This window comes from Carassius gibelio, chromosome B8 (assembly GCF_023724105.1).
Source record: "Carassius gibelio isolate Cgi1373 ecotype wild population from Czech Republic chromosome B8, carGib1.2-hapl.c, whole genome shotgun sequence".
In the NCBI taxonomy this organism is placed as follows: domain Eukaryota; kingdom Metazoa; phylum Chordata; class Actinopteri; order Cypriniformes; family Cyprinidae; genus Carassius; species Carassius gibelio.
In genome coordinates this window covers 22,468,452-22,487,234 of record NC_068403.1, presented here as the reverse complement: position 1 = coordinate 22,487,234, position 18,783 = coordinate 22,468,452, and the positions used below count along the sequence as shown (strand labels likewise).

At 40.5% G+C, this 18,783-nt stretch overlaps 2 protein-coding genes and 1 long non-coding RNA gene across 3 annotated transcripts; 1 reads left to right on the top strand and 2 right to left on the bottom strand.

Moving 5' to 3' along the window:
* The first annotated feature begins 1,842 nt into the window (after positions 1-1,842).
* On the top strand, positions 1,843-2,885 carry LOC127964240 (cystatin-like). Its single transcript, XM_052564385.1, has 3 exons — positions 1,843-2,043; positions 2,540-2,647; positions 2,747-2,885. Exons 1-3 carry the CDS (start codon positions 1,843-1,845, stop codon positions 2,822-2,824), a joined length of 387 nt encoding a protein of 128 aa, XP_052420345.1. The 3' UTR covers positions 2,825-2,885.
* A 1,401-nt stretch (positions 2,886-4,286) lies between these two features.
* On the bottom strand, positions 4,287-8,490 carry LOC127964244 (uncharacterized). The gene is made up of 3 exons (XR_008155005.1): positions 7,595-8,490; positions 5,965-7,257; positions 4,287-4,507 (listed from the first exon to the last, which is right to left on the bottom strand). It is a non-coding gene; the product is annotated as an uncharacterized LOC127964244 (long non-coding RNA).
* Positions 8,491-16,115: 7,625 nt separating this feature from the next.
* On the bottom strand, positions 16,116-18,234 carry LOC127962984 (PRA1 family protein 2). Its single transcript, XM_052562619.1, has 3 exons — positions 18,021-18,234; positions 17,262-17,479; positions 16,116-17,169 (listed from the first exon to the last, which is right to left on the bottom strand). Exons 1-3 carry the CDS (start codon positions 18,197-18,199, stop codon positions 17,030-17,032), a joined length of 537 nt encoding a protein of 178 aa, XP_052418579.1. The 5' UTR covers positions 18,200-18,234; the 3' UTR covers positions 16,116-17,029.
* Between the last annotated feature and the right edge of the window lie 549 nt (positions 18,235-18,783).

Below are 18,783 nucleotides of genomic sequence, written 5' to 3'. Positions count from 1 at the left end.
AATGAAATTGTCTGTTTACATGTGCAAGTTATCAGAACTACAGTGGTGCCCAAAATGATTAGAACACTATTTTCAGCAGCTAAAAACAGTTTTTAAGTCTGTTACTTCTATCTCTTGCTGTCAAATGTCAGTAGAAAATATCAGTTTGCATTTCCAAGCATTCGTTTTTGCCATTTTAATTGTAGTAAAAATCAATAAAAAAAAAACAAAGAAATTTGCCTGACAACAGCCAGTGCTTCAAACAGAGATCTTATCTCATTGTCTGTCTGAAATTGTTGTTTTAAAATCGCATGGCATTTCCGTGTTATTCATGACCTTACAGATTAAATGCAACTGGTGCACGCTCTTAAAATCACTTAAACTGGTCCAGCAATGTGTTTTCGCGAGTGTTCCGTTACCTCTTCCTCCTATAATCACATGCCGGATCCGTAACCCTGCTTTGTTCTGGGACCTCGCAATTTACAATTATAAGCACTGTTTTTTTTAGCGTAAAGAATCGAGGGGACTGTCAAATTTAGTGCCACCTCTGACTGTTGACAAAAATCAAGACAATCCAAAAATCAAGGTGGCTACATGCTCTTTATCACCGACACCGTTCAACATTTTCACTGCACAAATATCTTGTTATAAGACACATTAATAAAACATGTTTTCACAGACTATGCATTTTTTGTCGTCTTTTCAGTCAAAAAGTACAAGGGCTTTCTCTTGCAATTGCAACACGAAATATGCATGTTATTTCACAAAGGTTTTTTTTTTTTACTTTAAATGTTTGGATTGTTTTTAACAATACGTCTTCGCACAAACACTGCAAGTTAAGTTTGGGGTTACTTTCATCTGTTACATTGTTTCCAAAATTCTACTTTGACAAAATTGAGCTTGTGGTAGTTTACTGGTTGTAAAGCCATTTGCTGCCAGTCCTTTGATTTTTAAACTTGTAGTGTTGAGCTAAATGCAAACTAGGTTCTAATAAGCATCAGTTGTGAAATAGGCTTCTGAGTTTGATGCTACACAATCAAAGGTAAACCAGAGGGTACGCAGGAATGAAGAGAGCATGTTTCAACATCAGAGGTGAGCCAAACCAAGACTACGATAAAGAAGAGGAAGAGTGCTAGATGCAGACAGCCATGTAACAGACAGATGAAAGACATCCATCATGAGTTACAGACATTGATAGATATATAATTGGAATTACCCAAAAAGTAGTACAACAGGTTTGAGGAGTAAACCACTCTTCAGATGCTGCCTGCATTAAGCTTGAAGGACACCTGATACCCAGCACTTCAGATCTCCAATCCTGCTGTTCAGAGTTTGATAACGGAGTTCTTGCATTAACTGCTTTGTACTGTAACTGTTAACATATGTGATTTTATTATAATAGCTTTCCCTTAAGACTTCATATCTTCCAACTGAGCTTCAATCAAATACAATTGCAAAGGAGACTTCTACGTCACTCCTGAAGGACTTCAGCCTATGGTTAAATTAGTATGCCATGGTTTAGGCTAGATTTGACTATCCTTATCCTTTCTGATTAATCAAGGGTTAAAAGTGTAAGATACGAGGAGACACCGACTAACACATCCACAAAATAATGTCAGTTAATTGCAGTGTGCAAAGGGGAAGACTAAAATTAATGTTCCAATACAGAGCACACCTTGCAAGCGCTGTAATTAAATAAAAAACGCCTCTCCCTGAATCTGATTGGTAGAGGTACAGCGCCCCGCCCCCACACGCAGGTGTATATATAATCTCATCAAGCAGGATTGTTAGCAGTTTGCTTGTCGATATAACAAGTAACAAGAAAGACTCAAGACAGGGCGAGTCAATTAATCCCATTCAAGCATGTATCTTAAGATGATTGTGTTGTTTCTGGCCGTGTCTTTGGCCGTGACGAGCGCTGGGATTCCTGGAGGCGTTGCAGATGCAGACATTAACAATGCAGATGTTCAGAAGGCGTTACGGTTCGCTGTGGCCCAGTACAACAAACAAAGCAACGAAGCGTTTGTGCGTAAGGTTACCAGAGTCATCAGGGTTCAACAACAAGTAAGTACTTCAAACCTTTATTCGGTTTGTATTCATTTAAACTGGGAACATCGCTGGATCAAACCCAGTGATCAAGTTCCTCCTAAAACACTGTCATGACTCCATAATTGTGAAATCTAAGAACCCAAAAATTGTTCCCAGTTGTACAAAGAGGACAACTGAACTGTTTGCCTCCACTTAAAAGCCATTTATATTCTGCTACATACAAATTTTATTTAAGGTAAGCGAGTAAATGTGTGTGTGTGTGTGTGTGCGCGTGGTGTTTTGTCTGTTTTTTTGCTAGGCTTGTTCAACAAATATTGAAACCTGAAAAGCAAGAGAGGAATTTCTCCAGTATGACTTTGTAACCGTGTTTGTCCCTAACTTAAGTTTCTTTTAAGGGAAATTTTGGCCCCAGACAAGGTGTGGGGTTTTATTTTATTTTTATTTATTTGATTTCTTCCTTCACTCCTGGTTTGTCCACTACGTCTGAACATGTTTCTGGTTTACACTCCAGGTTGTCTCTGGCATGAACTACATCTTCAATGTGAAGCTGGGCATAGCCAACTGCAAGAATGGCGTTAAGACCGTATGTGCCTCTCCGAAGAAACCCCAAGTTGCACAGGTAAGACTGTGTCTGCTTAACAATATTTTTCGGTTTGCATTTCTCAGTTTCCATGTTAAGAGTGACTTATATTAATTATATTAAAACTTTTCCTTCTAGGTCATCCAGTGCAAAATAACGGTCTGGAGCCAGCCATGGTTAAACTTCTTGCGTGTCACTGAAAACACCTGCTTGTAGAGCTTGTGACAGTTTGGGCCTTTTTTAGCACTCAAACAACAATAAAACTTTGTGTTGGCAATGGTAGACTAAGTTTTTTATTGGTGGTAAACATTATTTGTCTTAAACCGGTCAACAACATAAGAATGCTTAAAGGTTGGTATAGCGTCAGGGTATGCAGGTGCATAATAGGCCCGGCGGTATGGGGGCCTTCTGACCTGGGGCAGACTCTTAATTGAAACGACCGAATGAATGGAGCCCTACATGGGCCTGGCCCTTGTCCAACAGCTTATATGAATTTTCGGGTATATATTAGTATTATGAGGAATGACCAAGCTGTAGTCAGTGAGTTAAGCATTGTTGGATCAATTTGGCCTTCATAAAACCAACACCAAATGCCTAAAACACCATGCATTTAATTTGTGTGGAGACTGCTTTGCAGGACACCGAGGTGCCAGCGTGATAATGTGGTGATATTTGGTGCCACTGATCAGCTTTTGCAGTAGTCTGCTTTGGTCTGTTCACTAGGAGTGGCTTTTACATGGATTCTACATCTTGCGGTTTAATTCATAACCTGAGTTTGAGTATTTGAGAACTAATATAGTATCTAATATTGAGAACACTCATGCGAATATGGACACCAACTTCTACCAGCAACTAACAAACCACAAAAGGTAAGTAACGTTAATAGTTATAGTTGCATTAAAGAAGCAGTGCATTGAAGTGAGATGGTAATCGTGATTTATACATCTCAATGTCCTACAAGTGTTTACTACCATTTTTGCAAGCCCATGTCTCTGTCAGTAAGTAGGGTTTTATTAAACGCCGTTTGGGGAAAGGATGCATACTGCCACATGAACTTCAGAGGAAGTTAATATTGATGTCTAACATTTAAGACCTATGAACATACTGGCAATTTGGAGGACTACTCTTTATCTGTCTGTTATTTCTCCTTTTTTTTTTGTAGGTTTTTGTTTTACTTATTACACTAATATAGCTACAATTCATCATTAAAATTGTCTGTTTACATGTAAGTTATCAGAACTACAGTGGTGCCCAAAATGATTAGAACACTGTATTTTCAGCAGCTAAAAACCGTTTTTAAGTCTGTTACTTTTTTCTCTTGCTTTCAAATGTCAGTAGTAAATATCAGTTTGCATTTCCAAGCATTCATTTTGCCATTTTAATTGTAGTAAAAATCTATAAAAAAATCAATGAAATTTGCCTGACAGCAGCCAGTGCTTCACACAGAGATCTTATCTCATTGTCTGTCTGGAATGACATGAAGAAACAGTGTTTGACCAGTGTGGTGCTGTAGCTGTAGATCCAGCCATCCTTGATGCAATTCAGGAGAAGGTGGCACTTCAGTAGGGCAAACAGTGCAGATCCGAGGCTGAGACTCGTGAATTGTTTTTTTTTTTTTTTTTTTTGGTAAATGTGAGCAAAAGTCATCGCAATTAAAAGAACCCAAGACTAAATCTACTTCAGTCTGCGCATTGAATTTATTAATATGAGTTTTACCATTTAAGTTGAATTACTAAAGTGAATTTGAGAAAAATTCTAATGTATGGAGATGCACTGCTCTCTTCCCTCTCAATAAAAACACAAAAAGTAGAGCTTGCGGCTAATGTACAGCACCGGTTGTTCCTCCCCCTCTATCTCCTGGGACAGGACCGCCCCCAGCCCCCTGTCCGACGCGTCTGTCTGCAACAGAAAAGGGAGAGAAAAATCAGGAGTGTGTAATAACGGCCCGCCACATAGAGCAGCCTTGACCTGGGTAAAAGCCTGCTGACACGGCTCCATCCACTGGACCGTATCTGGCACCTCCTTTTTAGTGAGGTCAGTCAAGGGGCTGGTGAGGTCCGAATAATTAGGAATAGGAATTAGAATTAGGAATTAGAATAATTAATCGCCTATAATATCCGGCCAGCCCCAAGAACTGCCTCACCTCCTTTTTGGTCTCGGGACGTGGGCAGGGCGCAATAGCGGCTGTCTTATCAATTTGGGGACGCACCTGTCCATGCCCCAAGTGGAAACCCAGATACCTTACCTCCACACACCCAATCGCACCCTTCTTTTGGTTGGCCGTGAGCCTCAGCGACCTCAGAACAGCCCTCAGATGCTGCATATGGCGCTGCCAATCATTACTGAATATAATGATATCATCCAGGTAGGCAGCCGCATATGCAGCATGGGGCCGCAGAATTCTATCCATGAGGCGCTGAAAGGTCGCAGGTGCCCCGAACAAGCCAAAGGGAAGGGTAACAAATTGGTGTAAACCAAACGGCGTTGTGGAAGCTGTTTTTTCTCGGGATAATGGAGACAAGGGGATCTGCCAATAACCCTTCGTTAAGTCCAATGTCGAATAAAAGCGAGCCGTGCCTAACCGATCAAGCAACTCCCCTTGCGATAATCCACACAGAACCGGACTGAGCCGTCCGTTTTCGGAACTAAAACTATCGGGCTCGCCCAGTTACTGTTGGATTCTTCTATTACCCCCATGTCAAGCATAGCGCCTAATTCAGCCTGAACTACTTTTTTCTTGTGCTCAGGTAAGCGATACGGCCGGCTGCGTACTACCACGCCCGGCTCTATCTCGATATGGTGCTGAATTAGGTAAGTAAGGCCCGGTAGGGGCGAGAAAACATCGGCAAACACTGCCTGTAACTTTGTTAAAGCTGGGTTGTATTTACTTTTGTCTGAGCGTCTTGGGTCACTCGATACAACCGGTCTTTTAAAATGGCAAAATAGGGATAGGAGAGCGGGAGGGCAGGTTGGAGAGGCTGGCCATCGATGGTGCGGACCTGCTGGAACGCATGTTTTAGCGTCTCATCCTGAGACTGCTCCAGAGGAAAGTCATCGTGCTCCGAGAGAATTAGTCTCCCGATTCCACTCGGTTCCCCTGAAGCAGACCTTAGCGGTCCTGGCTCAGTTTCCCCCACCTGAACCCGCGCGGTCTCCTTCCGTGCCTTATTTCCCCAAGAGGCATCTGCACATAACGACCCCAATAAAACCGTAAACGCGGGCCAATTCGTCCCCAAAATGACTGGATGCCGGAGGTGGGGACTAACCGCCACCTCCACACTATGCTTTTGTCCCCGAAATTGAATCAAAATTGGGACGACCGGATATTCCACCACATCCCCGTGTACGCACCGCACCTTAACCACGCGGCTGGTATCCAATGCCCCCGGTTGAACCAGGCTTTGATGGATTGAGGTTTGGTTGCATCCTGAATCCACGAAGGCCGGATATGTACCCCCCTTGATACTCAGTGGTACTTGATACCACTTCCATCACTGGACACCTGTCCACAAAATGCTCCGGGTCCCCGCAACGCCAACAGGCCAGCCCAGACCTACCCGCCACCCCAATGGCAGGGAGTGGAGAGGGGAATTGGCGCGGAGAGAGCGGAGAAATTGAAGCACTGTCCCCTCCAGCAGCCCCAAGGCCTGCCCCCCTGGGCGGGGCCCTGGTACTCGCGAAGCGGCCTTGGTCCGTCCCGCTCCGCCCCCGGGGCAGGACACGAGGAGGGCCAGGTGGACGGGACCTAAGGAGAGGGACAGGGCGAGAGAAAGAAGGGGGAGAGAGAGAAGGGGAGAGAGAGTTAGTAGGCGGGGGTGTGCCGACCCCTGGGCACGCCACCATGTGGTCCTCCGCCAGGTCCAGACCCCAGGTCTTCTTGGGGAGCCGAGTTATGAACTGCTCCAGCACCACCAGGTCGACGACATGCTCCACGTCGCTTCCCTCGGCCAGTAGCCACTTGCGGCAGGAGTCCCGGAGCTGTTGGGCCATCGCGAAGGGCCGGCCGGCCTCGCCCAAGTCCAGGGAGCGGAAGCGCTGGCGGTGTTGTTCTGGCGATCGGCCGACCCGCTTGGATGATAGCCCTCTTCAGGTCGTTGAAGACCAGGAGGTTCGCCACCGGAAGTTGTTGTGCAACCACCTGGGCCTCGCCGGAGAGCAGGGGAATGAGGCGCACACCGGCGCGAACCTCCCGATCAATCCAGCCCCGGAACCTCTCGCGGTCCTCCTGCTGGGCCTTGACGATGGCCTGGAACCCTCGCTCCTGATCGGTCCTCAGGTCTAGCAGCGCCTGGTGTTGCTCGCGGTGGAGGACCGCGAGGGAAGAAATGATGTCCGCAAGCGGCGTGGAGGACGGGCTTTGCATGGCGGCGGCAACGGTCCTTCTTCCTCCTGGGTTTCGGCACCAGTGTTGTGAGTTCGTGTGGGTAAGGAAGAGGACAAAGGGGTCGGCTGGACTGCTGACGTATATTTATTTAACATAAGACAAATCAAAGGTTTCTAACACCCGAAGGTGACTTCTATTTTGCTAGTTCACGCGGTGCTTTCGCTTTCCGTCTTCCGGTTTCCGTTTCCGGCTTCCGTCAGCAGTCCCACTCTCTCTCACTTGCTTCCATCTCTCCTGGCGTGTTATACCCTCTCCACGCCAATTACTAGAACAAGAAACAGGTAATAATAATTTCTGCCCAAACCACTCACTCACCGCTCGTCTCCTGATCCTCTCTCCCGCTGCAGACTTCGCTAAACCACGCCCCCCCTGCCACAATAAGTTTCAATAGACATAACAATACATACAAGAATGTACATATATATATATATATATATGCTTATGCATATTAATTCTGTACTATACTATAGAAATATATGCCAAAGAGAACTTCTTTTTCATTAGAGATACCTTCATTTTCCACAGGTTTTAGGCACTTAGATGAGGAGTTAAATGTTAGAAAATCACTTAAAAAATGATTGCTTAGTAACAAATGCAGTTACCTGGAAACAGGTGAGCAGGGCAGATGGAAAAGTGTCAAAGGTGCTTCTTTTCATTTGAGTCTCATCAAAGTTGAACTTTCCGCCGAAGAGCTGCATGCCCAGGAGAGCGAAGATGATAAGGAAGAGGAAGAGCAGCAGCAGCAGGGAGCAAATGGCTCCATAGAGTACCATAGGCTTCATAGAGTTGAGTAAAGAGCTCACCAGGTCTGACAGGGCAGCCCAGTGTCTAAAGAGACACACCAACAAATTCACCATGTGCAAACTACTGAGACTTAATTTAAGAACAAGTTCCCATTTTTAAAAAAAACTAAAATCCATATTAAATTGTTTGACTTTCTTCTTTCAGACAAATACAATCAGAGTTATATTAAAAAAAATTTCGCTCTTCCAAGCTCTATAATTGCAGTGAATGGGGATTGAGATTTTGAAGCCCAAAAAAGTGCATCCAATCCATCATAAGAAGTGCTCCACAAAGCTCCAGGGGGTTAATGAAGGCCTTCTGAAGTGAAGCGATGTGTTTGTGTAGGAAAAAATATCCATATTTAAAACTTTATAAACCATAATCTCTAGTTTCTATATGTTCACTATAGTAGGTTTAAGAAACGAGGTATGCAAAATTATTCCCACTAGAGCAGTAGCCACAGACTCTCAAATATATTTAAGTAAATGTATTTTGTGTTTTAAACAACTTCAAGAAATTATGAAATTACATATAAAGGGCCATTCCTGCTGGGTCAGCTAATTACATTTAATGTACTTTTAAATTATAAACAATTTTCATGTAATTGAAATCAACATGCAATTAAGCATCTAAAATCATTCAGTTCATTCTTTTTAAAGTATTTCCTTTATACTTTTTTTTTAAGTATGCAAAAATGTATTGCTTTTCCACATGGGACGACATTATTTATTAAAAAGGAATGCTAAATAAAGCTTATATTACGTTTATTTCCATCCTCATCCATGTCCTCTGCTTCAATGAGCCAGTCCATGTATCCGATCATGTCCTCCTCCATCTGCTGTTTCTCCTGGGCCTTCTGCAGCTCTCCACGACACACGGCCTTTTCTCTCTCTTTAGAAAACTCACTGTGATGTGAAAGAGACACAAACATTACAATATGTTCGATAATGTTGCCCATACCCTTAAGAGCTTTTCATTTTCACCATCAGTCTACACTAAAAACCATTTACCATACTAAACTAGTATGGTACTAATAAAAAAACATATACAGTATATGAGTTAAAAGCCTTAAAAGGAGTCACTTACCCGCTCAACACACCCAACACAAGATTGAGGACAAAGAAAGATCCAAAGATGACCAGAGACACAAAATAAATGCAGCAAGGCAGCTCGAACCCGATGGAATCATTCATCTGAGAGGAACATTGCAGGTTAGATTTAACTGTAAACGGTCAAGGTTGTGAAGCAATTCTATATAGTGCTGTTAAATTGTTAAGTATAACAAAAACATGTTATTGGAGTATAATAAAAATATGAATATAACATAAAAATGAAAAGGAATCAACAAAAAAGTGGAAATTACAAATGTTGCTTTGGCAACTAACTAAAAATGAATTTAAGTTGTGGTACTAAAATTATAGAAAAATAAAACAAATAAAAATAAAGCTAAATAGAATTCTAAAAAAACGAATAAGAAAGAAATAAGACCGCATAAAAAATCACTATAACTTTATCTTGAAATTAAAATGAGAACTGAAAAAATAAAAATGAAATGGTTATATAAATATTAATACATTTAATACAATTATATTTAAGACAAATTATTTAATAAAACAACAGATTGAATCACATAAGTCATCATTTTATAAGTATAAGTATAATATTTAAACATTTAGGCTATAGACAGACTGCATTTGGACATTTATTAACTGGCCTCACTCACTTTAATTTTAAGTGCTTTTTTCATTTTTGTTTTACAAAAAATTAAGGGATGAATTGAAATGATTTTCTGATGTAAACATTTACTGGTGTTCTGGCAGACTTCAGTGTAAGCATGTAAAATGTGTTTTGGTTTGATCAAAAATCTCTTACACACACAAACACACACAAATATATGGGTAGACAGATATACATAGAAACAGAAGATAGATATACATAGATATTTATAATATATACTTATGATTAACACATTTTTGAGCTGATTTAATATTGCATAAATCAGAAAGAAGCTCAAATAGTCATCTATTTTAAAACCAATAAATGATCCTTTTTGTGTAACATTAGCAACTATAGCTTAAAGTATATAGAGTGAAATTAGGAGATCAGGCCGTACCCAGTAGAGCACATCAGTCCAGCCCTCCATAGTAATGCACTGAAATACAGTCAGCATGGCAAAGAAGATGTTGTCAAAGTTGGTGATGCCTCCATTCGGTCCCTCCCATCCTCCCCGACACACCGTGTTGTTCCCCACACAGAAGCGACCGTTACCAGCAAAAGCGCACGGTGTTGGATCATCGTCCACCATTAGATCTTTTCACATGAAAACAAACACAATTTAGTAAGCTTTATACTACGGCAAGTGACCAAATACCCATTTAAGGGATAGTCCACCAAACTTTTTAAAATTCTGCCATCACGTATTCACCCTCATATCATTTCAAACCCGCAAGAGTTTCATTTTCAAAAACAATGTTAAGATATTTTGAATGAAACCCGAGAGGTTTCTGCACCTTAGTGCTGTCACTTTTTATTCGATATTCGAATATGCATTCGAAAATGATGTGAAATATCCGTAATCAAACTATAAATAAAATATCCGGTTTTTAAAATGCCATGTTTTACGGATTAGACCCGTTTGTTTTTTATTTTATTTTTTGCTCATTTTTTCTCATCCAGTAGAGGGCACTCTAGACGTATTGTAAAGTAGGCCCATGACCAAATAAAGTAAGTAAGAGCTAGTAGCCAGACACGTCTGTGTGCTCTGAACATGTGTTCTCCACCGCGGGGAACATTGTAAATAAAAAGTATTTATATATATATATATATATATATATATATATATATATATATATATATATATATATATATATATATATATATATTCAAATATATTCGAATACATTGCATGATATTCGATATCCATTTGAATTAGATTTTAGATTTTTTGGAAGGTATTGAGTAAGGTAGGATCCAGGATGTCGTTGCGTGGGACCCAGGAACGTTCCTCTGGACCGTATCCTTCCCAGTCCACTAGGTATTCCAGTTGTCCACCACGCCGCCAGGAGTCCAGGATGTCACTGACCGTAAAGGCTGCGCCGTCTTCTAGGAGGAGTGGAGGGGGGGCTGCAGCTTTGCCAGGTTCTGTGGAGGGAGAGACAGAACGATGGTGAGGTTTAAGGAGGGATACATGGAATGTGGGGTAAATCCGGTACTCAGGGGGTAGCTGGAGTTTGTATGTGACCGGATTGATCTGCTGGATTATGGTGAATGGGCCAATGAATTTGGGACTTAGCTTGCGGCAGGGTAGACACAGGCGGATGTCCCAGGTGGACAGCCAGACCTTCTGACCGTGTTGGTAAGTCGGGGCCTCTGATCGGCGAAGGTCCGCTGTCATTCTCCGTCTGTGCGATGCCCGTTGGAGTTGGTGGTGTGCCGCGTCCCAGACCCTCTCGCTCTCCCGGAACTAGTAGTCGATGGCGGGGACATCTGAGGGTTCACCTGACCAGGTTGGTAGCCGAGTACGCACTGGAAAGGAGTGAGTCCGGTGGTAGGTTGACAAAGGGAGTTTTGTGCGTACTCGGCCCACCCAAGGAACTGGTTCCAGGAGTTCTGGTGTCCGTGACAGAAGGTACGCGGGAAGCGTCCAATCTCTTGAACCTTCCTCTCCGTCTGCTCATTAGACTGGGGATGGTACCTGGAGGATAGGCTGATGGCCACACCTAGGAGTGAGTGGAAGGCCTTCCATACCCGGAAGATAAACTGGGGGCCTCAATCTGAGATGATATCTTCTGGGATGCCGAAGTACCTGAAGAAATGGTTAAATAGCAGTTCAGCCATTTCAAAGGAAGAAGACGACAGGATTTAGAAAATCTATCCACTATGACTAGAATACAGGTATTGTTATCTGAAGGCGGGAGATCCGTTATGAAATCCACCCCTATGAGATGTTCCAAGGCAGCTGGGACGAGGGGAAGTGGCTAGCTGAACTTCACTGTAATGTTATTGAAAGCCCAATAATCAATGCATGGTCTCAAACATCCGTCCTTCTTTTCAACAAAGAAGAAGCTTGAAGCAGCAGGGGGAGGTCGATGGACGAATATAACCCTGGGCCAGCGCCTCCTTGATGTAATCCTCCATAGCCTTCTCCTCGGGAATGGAAAGGGGATATATCCTTCCCTTAGGCACTGGTTCACCCGGCAGCAGATCAATGGCACAGTCCCACGGCCGTGTGGAGGCAGCTTGGAGGCCCCTTTGGGGCAGAAGACGTCACTGAAGGGGGCGTAGCAGTGAGGGATTGCGATGGACTGGTTTTCCACTGGGCTCTCTATAGATGTGGAACAGACTGGAAGAGGGTAAAGGTAAACCACACACACGCACACTGGGGATCTGGGTCTTCGGAGAATCGCTGGAGAGAGGTGAGTAGAAGAGGAGTTAGTCCTTAGAGTAAGCATACAGGAATGACCTTGTCGTGAACGTGATCGGACAATGACTGAGTGCGTGTGTGTGGTCTTTATGGTGCTGAGGTGATTGGGTGGTGATGAGGATCAGGCGGATGTGATCAGTATTCCGGTGAGGGCGTGCGTTGATCGCGTGGAGGTAGAACCTGGCGTGTTTGTAACAATCAGTTATTACTCTAGCCATTTCTTCAGTTTTTAGTGGACAAAATCTTTCAGAAAACTTTCTAATATGCTGATTGTTATCATTGTTGGAAACTGTTGTGGTGCTGACTCATTGATTAATAAAAAGTTAAAAAGAACAGCATTTATTTAAAATATAAATAAGTCTTTACTATCACTTAAAAGTTTTAATTTATTTAAAACTTTTCTTCAGTTTTTAGTGGACAAAATCTTTCAGAAAACTTTCTAATATGCTGATTGTTATCATTGTTGGAAACTGTTGTGGTGCTGACTCATTGATTAATAAAAAGTTAAAAAGAACAGCATTTATGTAAAATATAAATAAGTCTTTACTATCACTTAAAAGTTTTAATTTATTTTTAAAAAGAAAGAAAAACGTTACTGACCCCAATCTTTTCAAAGATAGTGTATATTGTAACAAAAGAATTATATTTTGAATAAATACTGTTCTTATTACCTTTTGTTCAAGTATATATATGGTAGTTCCAAGCAAAGTCCTTTTAAGACAAGTAATGTCACTAGACGGCCATCTTTAAAACGCCTCTCAGGCATGCAAGTGCAACTCCTCTCTTTGAATTGGAAAACATCAAATTTTCCAAAACTGTTCACTAAGCTTATGATTAAAATTCATATTCGAAATCATTGAAGAAATCTGACAACTGTGTCATAAATGTTATTTATTTTGCTCAAATAGCATTGTTAGGAAGTGCAGTTCTGTTTCCATCATCTTTATGTCTGATTTGAAGTGTGCAGGATGCTAGAGCTACGAAAATAATTGTAATTTTTACCCTTCCAGTCAAATATTGCACTAGTTTTAACTTGTCTATAACTTGTCGAGATAATCAATGGCTTGCGGTGCATTAGAGCATTTTAAATGTGCTTCGCGTCGGGTGGTTCTGGCTTATAGGTCGTGCATTTTAAAATCCTTTAATGCGCGGCAAGCTATTTATCATCCCTTACACACACACACACACACACACACACACACATATACATATATTACGCAGCACAACTGTTTCAAACATTGATAATAAATCAGCACATTATAATGATTTCTGAAGGATCATGTGGTACTATTATGACTGGAGTAGCTTAATAATGCTGAAAAATTACCTTTGCATCACAGGAATTAATATTTTACAATACACTCAAATTGTAAACAGTTATTTTAAATTGTAATATATATTTCACAATATTACTGTTTTTTTTTCTGTGTTTGTGATCAAATAAATGATCTCCTGCCCCGATCAGCATAGAAATTCCTGTAAAAAAACTTAGAAAATCTTACTGATCCCAAATTTTGTATCATGCTTGAGAAGCAATTTGATCTAAACACCCAAACTCACTCTCCATTTCACCTGCTTTCCCTTAACACACATTGCTGAGCTCATTAGATTTCTGCCCTCTTGACCCACTCAGTACTAAGCTAAAGCTAAAGCTAAAGGCTGAAGGTGCTCTAGATATCCCACATATTATTCCAGCTAATCATTCGTACGCTGCAGACACTACTGACTCAACAGACATCAGTGCCACACCACAAGATGAGCAACAGATGGTTAATACTCTTATCCTGTTTGGTATTCAGAGCTGTCAGTCAAACTTCAAGCCTAATGCAATTATATTGTTGCACCGAACACGGGCTGCCCTCTAACCTTTTTTTTTAATGCACACTCACCAGATTGTGGTTGGTGGCATTGGAATCGTCTTCAGGAAATGGTTTGGACACACCAAGGGCAACACAGTTGGCAAAGATGGCCAATAAAATGAATATATCAAAAGGCTTAAAGGTCTTAGGTAAAGGAAACAACTGTCTTGAAAACATACAAGAGAATGCACAAGGTTTGCACACACACACACACACACACACACACACACTTGGGCAAAAGGATATTTCCACTCCACCAGGGCCAGTGCTGCCATGCGTATAGGGTTGCTGAGAGTCAGGCAGCACAGGGCTCTGGGTGCACGCAGGGATGATTTGTTAGCTTGTGTGTGCTTCTTGGCTCCTCCAGGTCTCCTTTGCCCTGCAGAACCTGTTGAGTTGAGGGTGTCCATCTTGCTGGGGTCAGCCAAACCGACCCCCTCTGAAATAAACAGATTTCTTATTAAAATTATGGTGCCAAAATATTAAAGGATAAGTTCACTCATGAAAGAAAATCTCTTATAGATCATATTGTTCTTCTGTAGAACAAAAAAATACACATTAAAATAAAAATTATCGATTTTTCTTTTATTCCAAAAATCATTAGGATATTAATTAAAGATCATGTTCCATAAAGATATTTTGTAAATTTCCTACCATAAATATATCTAAACTTCATTTTTGATTAGTAATATGCATTGCTAAGTGCTTTGGACGACTTAGGGGGACGTCATGACCTAATGGTTAACTGGCGCTGCTGGAAAAAAATGGCTACCCACTGCTCCGGGTGTGCATTTTCACTGCTGACTCACGTCACTTTAAAGGCAATTTTCTCAGTAATTGTTTTTTTTTATTTTGCACCCTCAGATTCGAGTTTTTCAAATAGTTGTATCTCGGTCAAATATTGTCTAATAAAACATACAGTACATCATTGAAAAGCTTATTTATTCAGCTTTCAGATGATGTTAAATTACACTTATGACTGGTTTTGTGGTCCAAAAGAACAAAACAAGTTTTGGGTTTTGAAACAAGCCCAATGTTTTCTTTTTGAAATAAGATTATTTTGCTTGTTTCAAGCAAAAACTCACTTAATTTAGATTTCTTCTTTTTTTCTGAAAACAAATAATTTTTCTGGTCTAGAAAATCCTTCTTGATTTAAGAATTTTTTGATATTTTGGTTGCAAACAAGAAAAGAAAAAAACTTTGCTTGAAAAGCATTTTTTTGCTGTGCACAATGCCCATTACAAACTCAACACATTACACTAGAATAGCTATAGAGGGATTATTAAAACATCTATCTATTGCAAGTAATGCAAGGATGTGAACTGCCAATGCAAAGTAAACATGCAATTACAATCTGAAGTCTGAAGTCATTGTTACTGCACCTAGAATGTATGGGCTATCTTCTATTTTGTATAATAACCCTTTTATTATTTTAGCTGAATTGTTCTGCGTTATGCCTGTGTACTGTAGGCTACTGACAGTGTTTCCAGTGCAGATGTTGTGTTACATCACTCACCTCTCGGTAGCGCATCCATGTCCACAACTGCTGCTTACCCACATGAACTCACGTGAAACAATAACTTAGAACAGCTTTCATATCTATTAACTGTATCATTCGGTTGACAAACCAGCTCACGCGCGCAGCACTTAAAACACGCAACTCCAAACACGCTCCAAAGAACAAAACATTTGTTCTTGCATATATTTAGGCGAATCAAAACACGTGGATTGTTCTATGTGTAGCACTAATGAAGCAAAACGGCTGTATAATCTATCCTCATGTGAACCCAGACCCCGGTTAAGCTGTGAATTCAGGATTAACGTTAACTGATGTGAGCCGGTTAACGGGGATGATTGCCCTGGAACATTTCAAAAGGAGGTGGAGACACGCCTTGAAGCATATGTTTAAAGTGGTTTTTTTTCCACCAGTAAACTATTTGTTTTAATCTGAGGAAAAGTCAAAGTGAACATGAAACTTTAGTCACATTCGTAAAGTATACATTCATTTGAGCGACCACAGCGCCTCTAGCGGTTCAAGACGAAAACACAACGACTGCATAGATATGAAAGTTTATTTATCATAACCACTGCGCTGGACGAGCATTTCCTGAAAATACAAGGCAGCTAATGTTGTAAACACTGAATATGCATGAAATACAAATTACTTCATTAACACTTAAGCAATGGCTTGAATCAAACAAAGTAAGAATGATGATAAGTGGCGTTACATTTCTTAGATATTTTAATCAGCCTGTGGTCTGTTACACCTCCTGTAACACCTGTTTATTAGAATATTATGTCTATGGCTACAGTTAATTTCCTCAGCAATGCCAATTTGTGATGCACAAACCACATAATTGGAAACATGATTCATTTTCTTGGTCAATAATTAATGTTGCAACAACTGAAAAGCATTAACACTGGCACTTTGTAAGAGAGCAAACAACTTATGGCATGGCACAACATGAAATAAAACTCATAAAATAATAGGCTATTTGGTCATGTAACGAACAGTCAAAAGAAACACTGTCTTCAGATAACCTTCAAACACAATTCACAAAATCAAGCTCATAGAAAATATATTAAGGGATGGAATTAAAGTATATGCATAATTAAATCCATAGAATGGAGCAATAATGTACTGTTACTCACATATAAAAATGTGCATTGAATAACACTAACCTACATCCTATTTACAAGGCATTAAATTGTTGTTTTTACATTTTGACACCTAAAAGTTATACAGTACATAACTGTAATTTGACTTTTTGCTTTACTTTTAGCAATCCTTCATATACTGCATCGTATAATTGAATCCTGTCCACTGGGCCCTTCCTGCATTTCTGAGAGACTTTAGCAATATGCCATACATGATTTTCCAATATCTGTTTTCATATATATTTTAGGATATGCAAGAAGCTCCTATGATAGAAGGGGTGAGCGATGGCACAGATAGGTAACAGTAAACACAGCTATGATCCAGCCTCTTGTTCCTGTCCCAGTGCTTCCAGCAGCAGGCCCATAGGAGTCCTCTTCAATCCTATACTCTCCAGCTTATTCTCCAGTTTATTCTTAAGGTTTCGGAGTCTCACTGAAGCATGGATGAGAATCACTGCAAGAGGGAAAAAGTCAGAGAGGACTACAACCGATCAAGTATTAACAGCAAACAGACAAAAAAGGCTTGAGGCAACAAATAATACTAACTTAAAATGGGAAAGGCAATGCCAAAGAGGAAAACAGCTACCCCTCCTAAAACAGACAGAATAAGGTAGCTGGAGCCCAAAATTGCAGCAAGTGACAGCGATGGATGATTCCTCCGGAAACGTCGGATTACGGCCTTGTTTTCAGCCACCCAGACAAACCCCAAAAACAGAAGGATCACAACGCTTGCCCCAAGAATCAACTTGAGCGGTTGGAAATACCTGTGTGTTACAATTACATGATGCACAAAAGAAAAACAGATATAAAATAAATACATGATAATCAGCATCATCATAAGAAAGAATAACATTTGAATAAGAGTACTTAGCCTACAATAAATAAAAAACAACACGTACAAAGAATAAATCAATTCTAGATATCGCTTTTATTTATATTGTGATCCTGTATTTTTTTTTTTTTTTTAGATTGTCATTAAATGTTTAATCATTTTGTGGTCTTAAACTGTCTATGGAGTTTTTATTTCATTTTTAGTTTAATGTAGTAAAACATATCAAAGACACTGAAACACTAGCCTACATGATCACTTAAAACTGAAAGTCATAACAGACACAGACATTTACATAACAGTAAATGTTTGCAATGCACCAACTGCTTAACCATATAAGTATTGTTATAAAATCATTATTTGTGAGGCTATTTCAATAAGTAATTCGACACAGAACACAACACAAATGTTGTTTGGGTAACAGAGGAGCAGGGAATAGGTCTGAATGAACGAACACGTCACTAGTGTTTTCTTACCCGACTATTAGCAGAAATGCCACGGAGGAGGCAAAATAGTTGGACTGGTAGTACAGCAGGTTGTTAATGATCCGGTTGTTCCACCGATCTAAGTTACGGACATCAGGCACTGAGAACCGGGCCGAACCCAGCAGAAAATCGTCCAGGGTCCGGAAAGGGGGAGGCTGAACATCCACCATTTTCGACGCTTCTGGTGACTACATTTACCAGCATGCATTGCAAACCCACAAAACATAATGTGAGAAAAGCATGCTGCCTGGTTTCTTTTCCTGCCTATGCCTGCTCTCAAACACACTGTAGCTTAGAGGAATTTAATTAAAGATATACTACAGTATTCTTCTGTGATACCGACATTGGTTGATTTGCTTATTGCCAGTTATAAATTCTGGATGTTAAATGAAATAGCAAGGTTTTGAGATCACTAATTACAAAATAGATTTTTTCCTCTTCCTACCATTTCCTTGGCTTCCTAAAATGAAGGAAGTAGGATGAAGTCAGCAAAAGTGTGACACTTTTTGTTAAACTGTGATTTAAATACAAATAAATCAATTCTACCAATCTGTTGTACCCCCCAGTTTAAGGCATATTGGTTGTTGTTTTAAACATAGAGACTCAAAAAAAAAAGCAGTACATAGTACTATAAATAGTATTTTTGTTTAAAGGGACTTCTTACGCACAAAAACTTCACAAATTCACAAATTTCTATTCTTATTTGTTTCTTTTTTCCTGTCTTCTTCCTACAGTTTGTGACATTTTCTGTAAA

Bases quoted from the DNA above. Each gene is read 5' to 3' on its own strand.
- LOC127962984 (XM_052562619.1), bottom strand. From the start codon at position 18,199: ATGGTGGATGTTCAGCCTCCCCCTTTCCGGACCCTGGACGATTTTCTG. The intron at 17,480-18,020 runs GTAAGAAAACAC...TGTAACACACAG, and splicing joins GCATTTCTGCTAATAGTCGG to GTATTTCCAACCGCTCAAGT. The intron at 17,170-17,261 runs GTTAGTATTATT...TCCCTCTTGCAG, and splicing joins CATTGCCTTTCCCATTTTAA to TGATTCTCATCCATGCTTCA.
- LOC127964240 (XM_052564385.1), top strand. From the start codon at position 1,843: ATGTATCTTAAGATGATTGTGTTGTTTCTGGCCGTGTCTTTGGCCGTG. The intron at 2,044-2,539 runs GTAAGTACTTCA...TTTACACTCCAG, and splicing joins TCATCAGGGTTCAACAACAA to GTTGTCTCTGGCATGAACTA. The intron at 2,648-2,746 runs GTAAGACTGTGT...TTTTCCTTCTAG, and splicing joins AGAAACCCCAAGTTGCACAG to GTCATCCAGTGCAAAATAAC.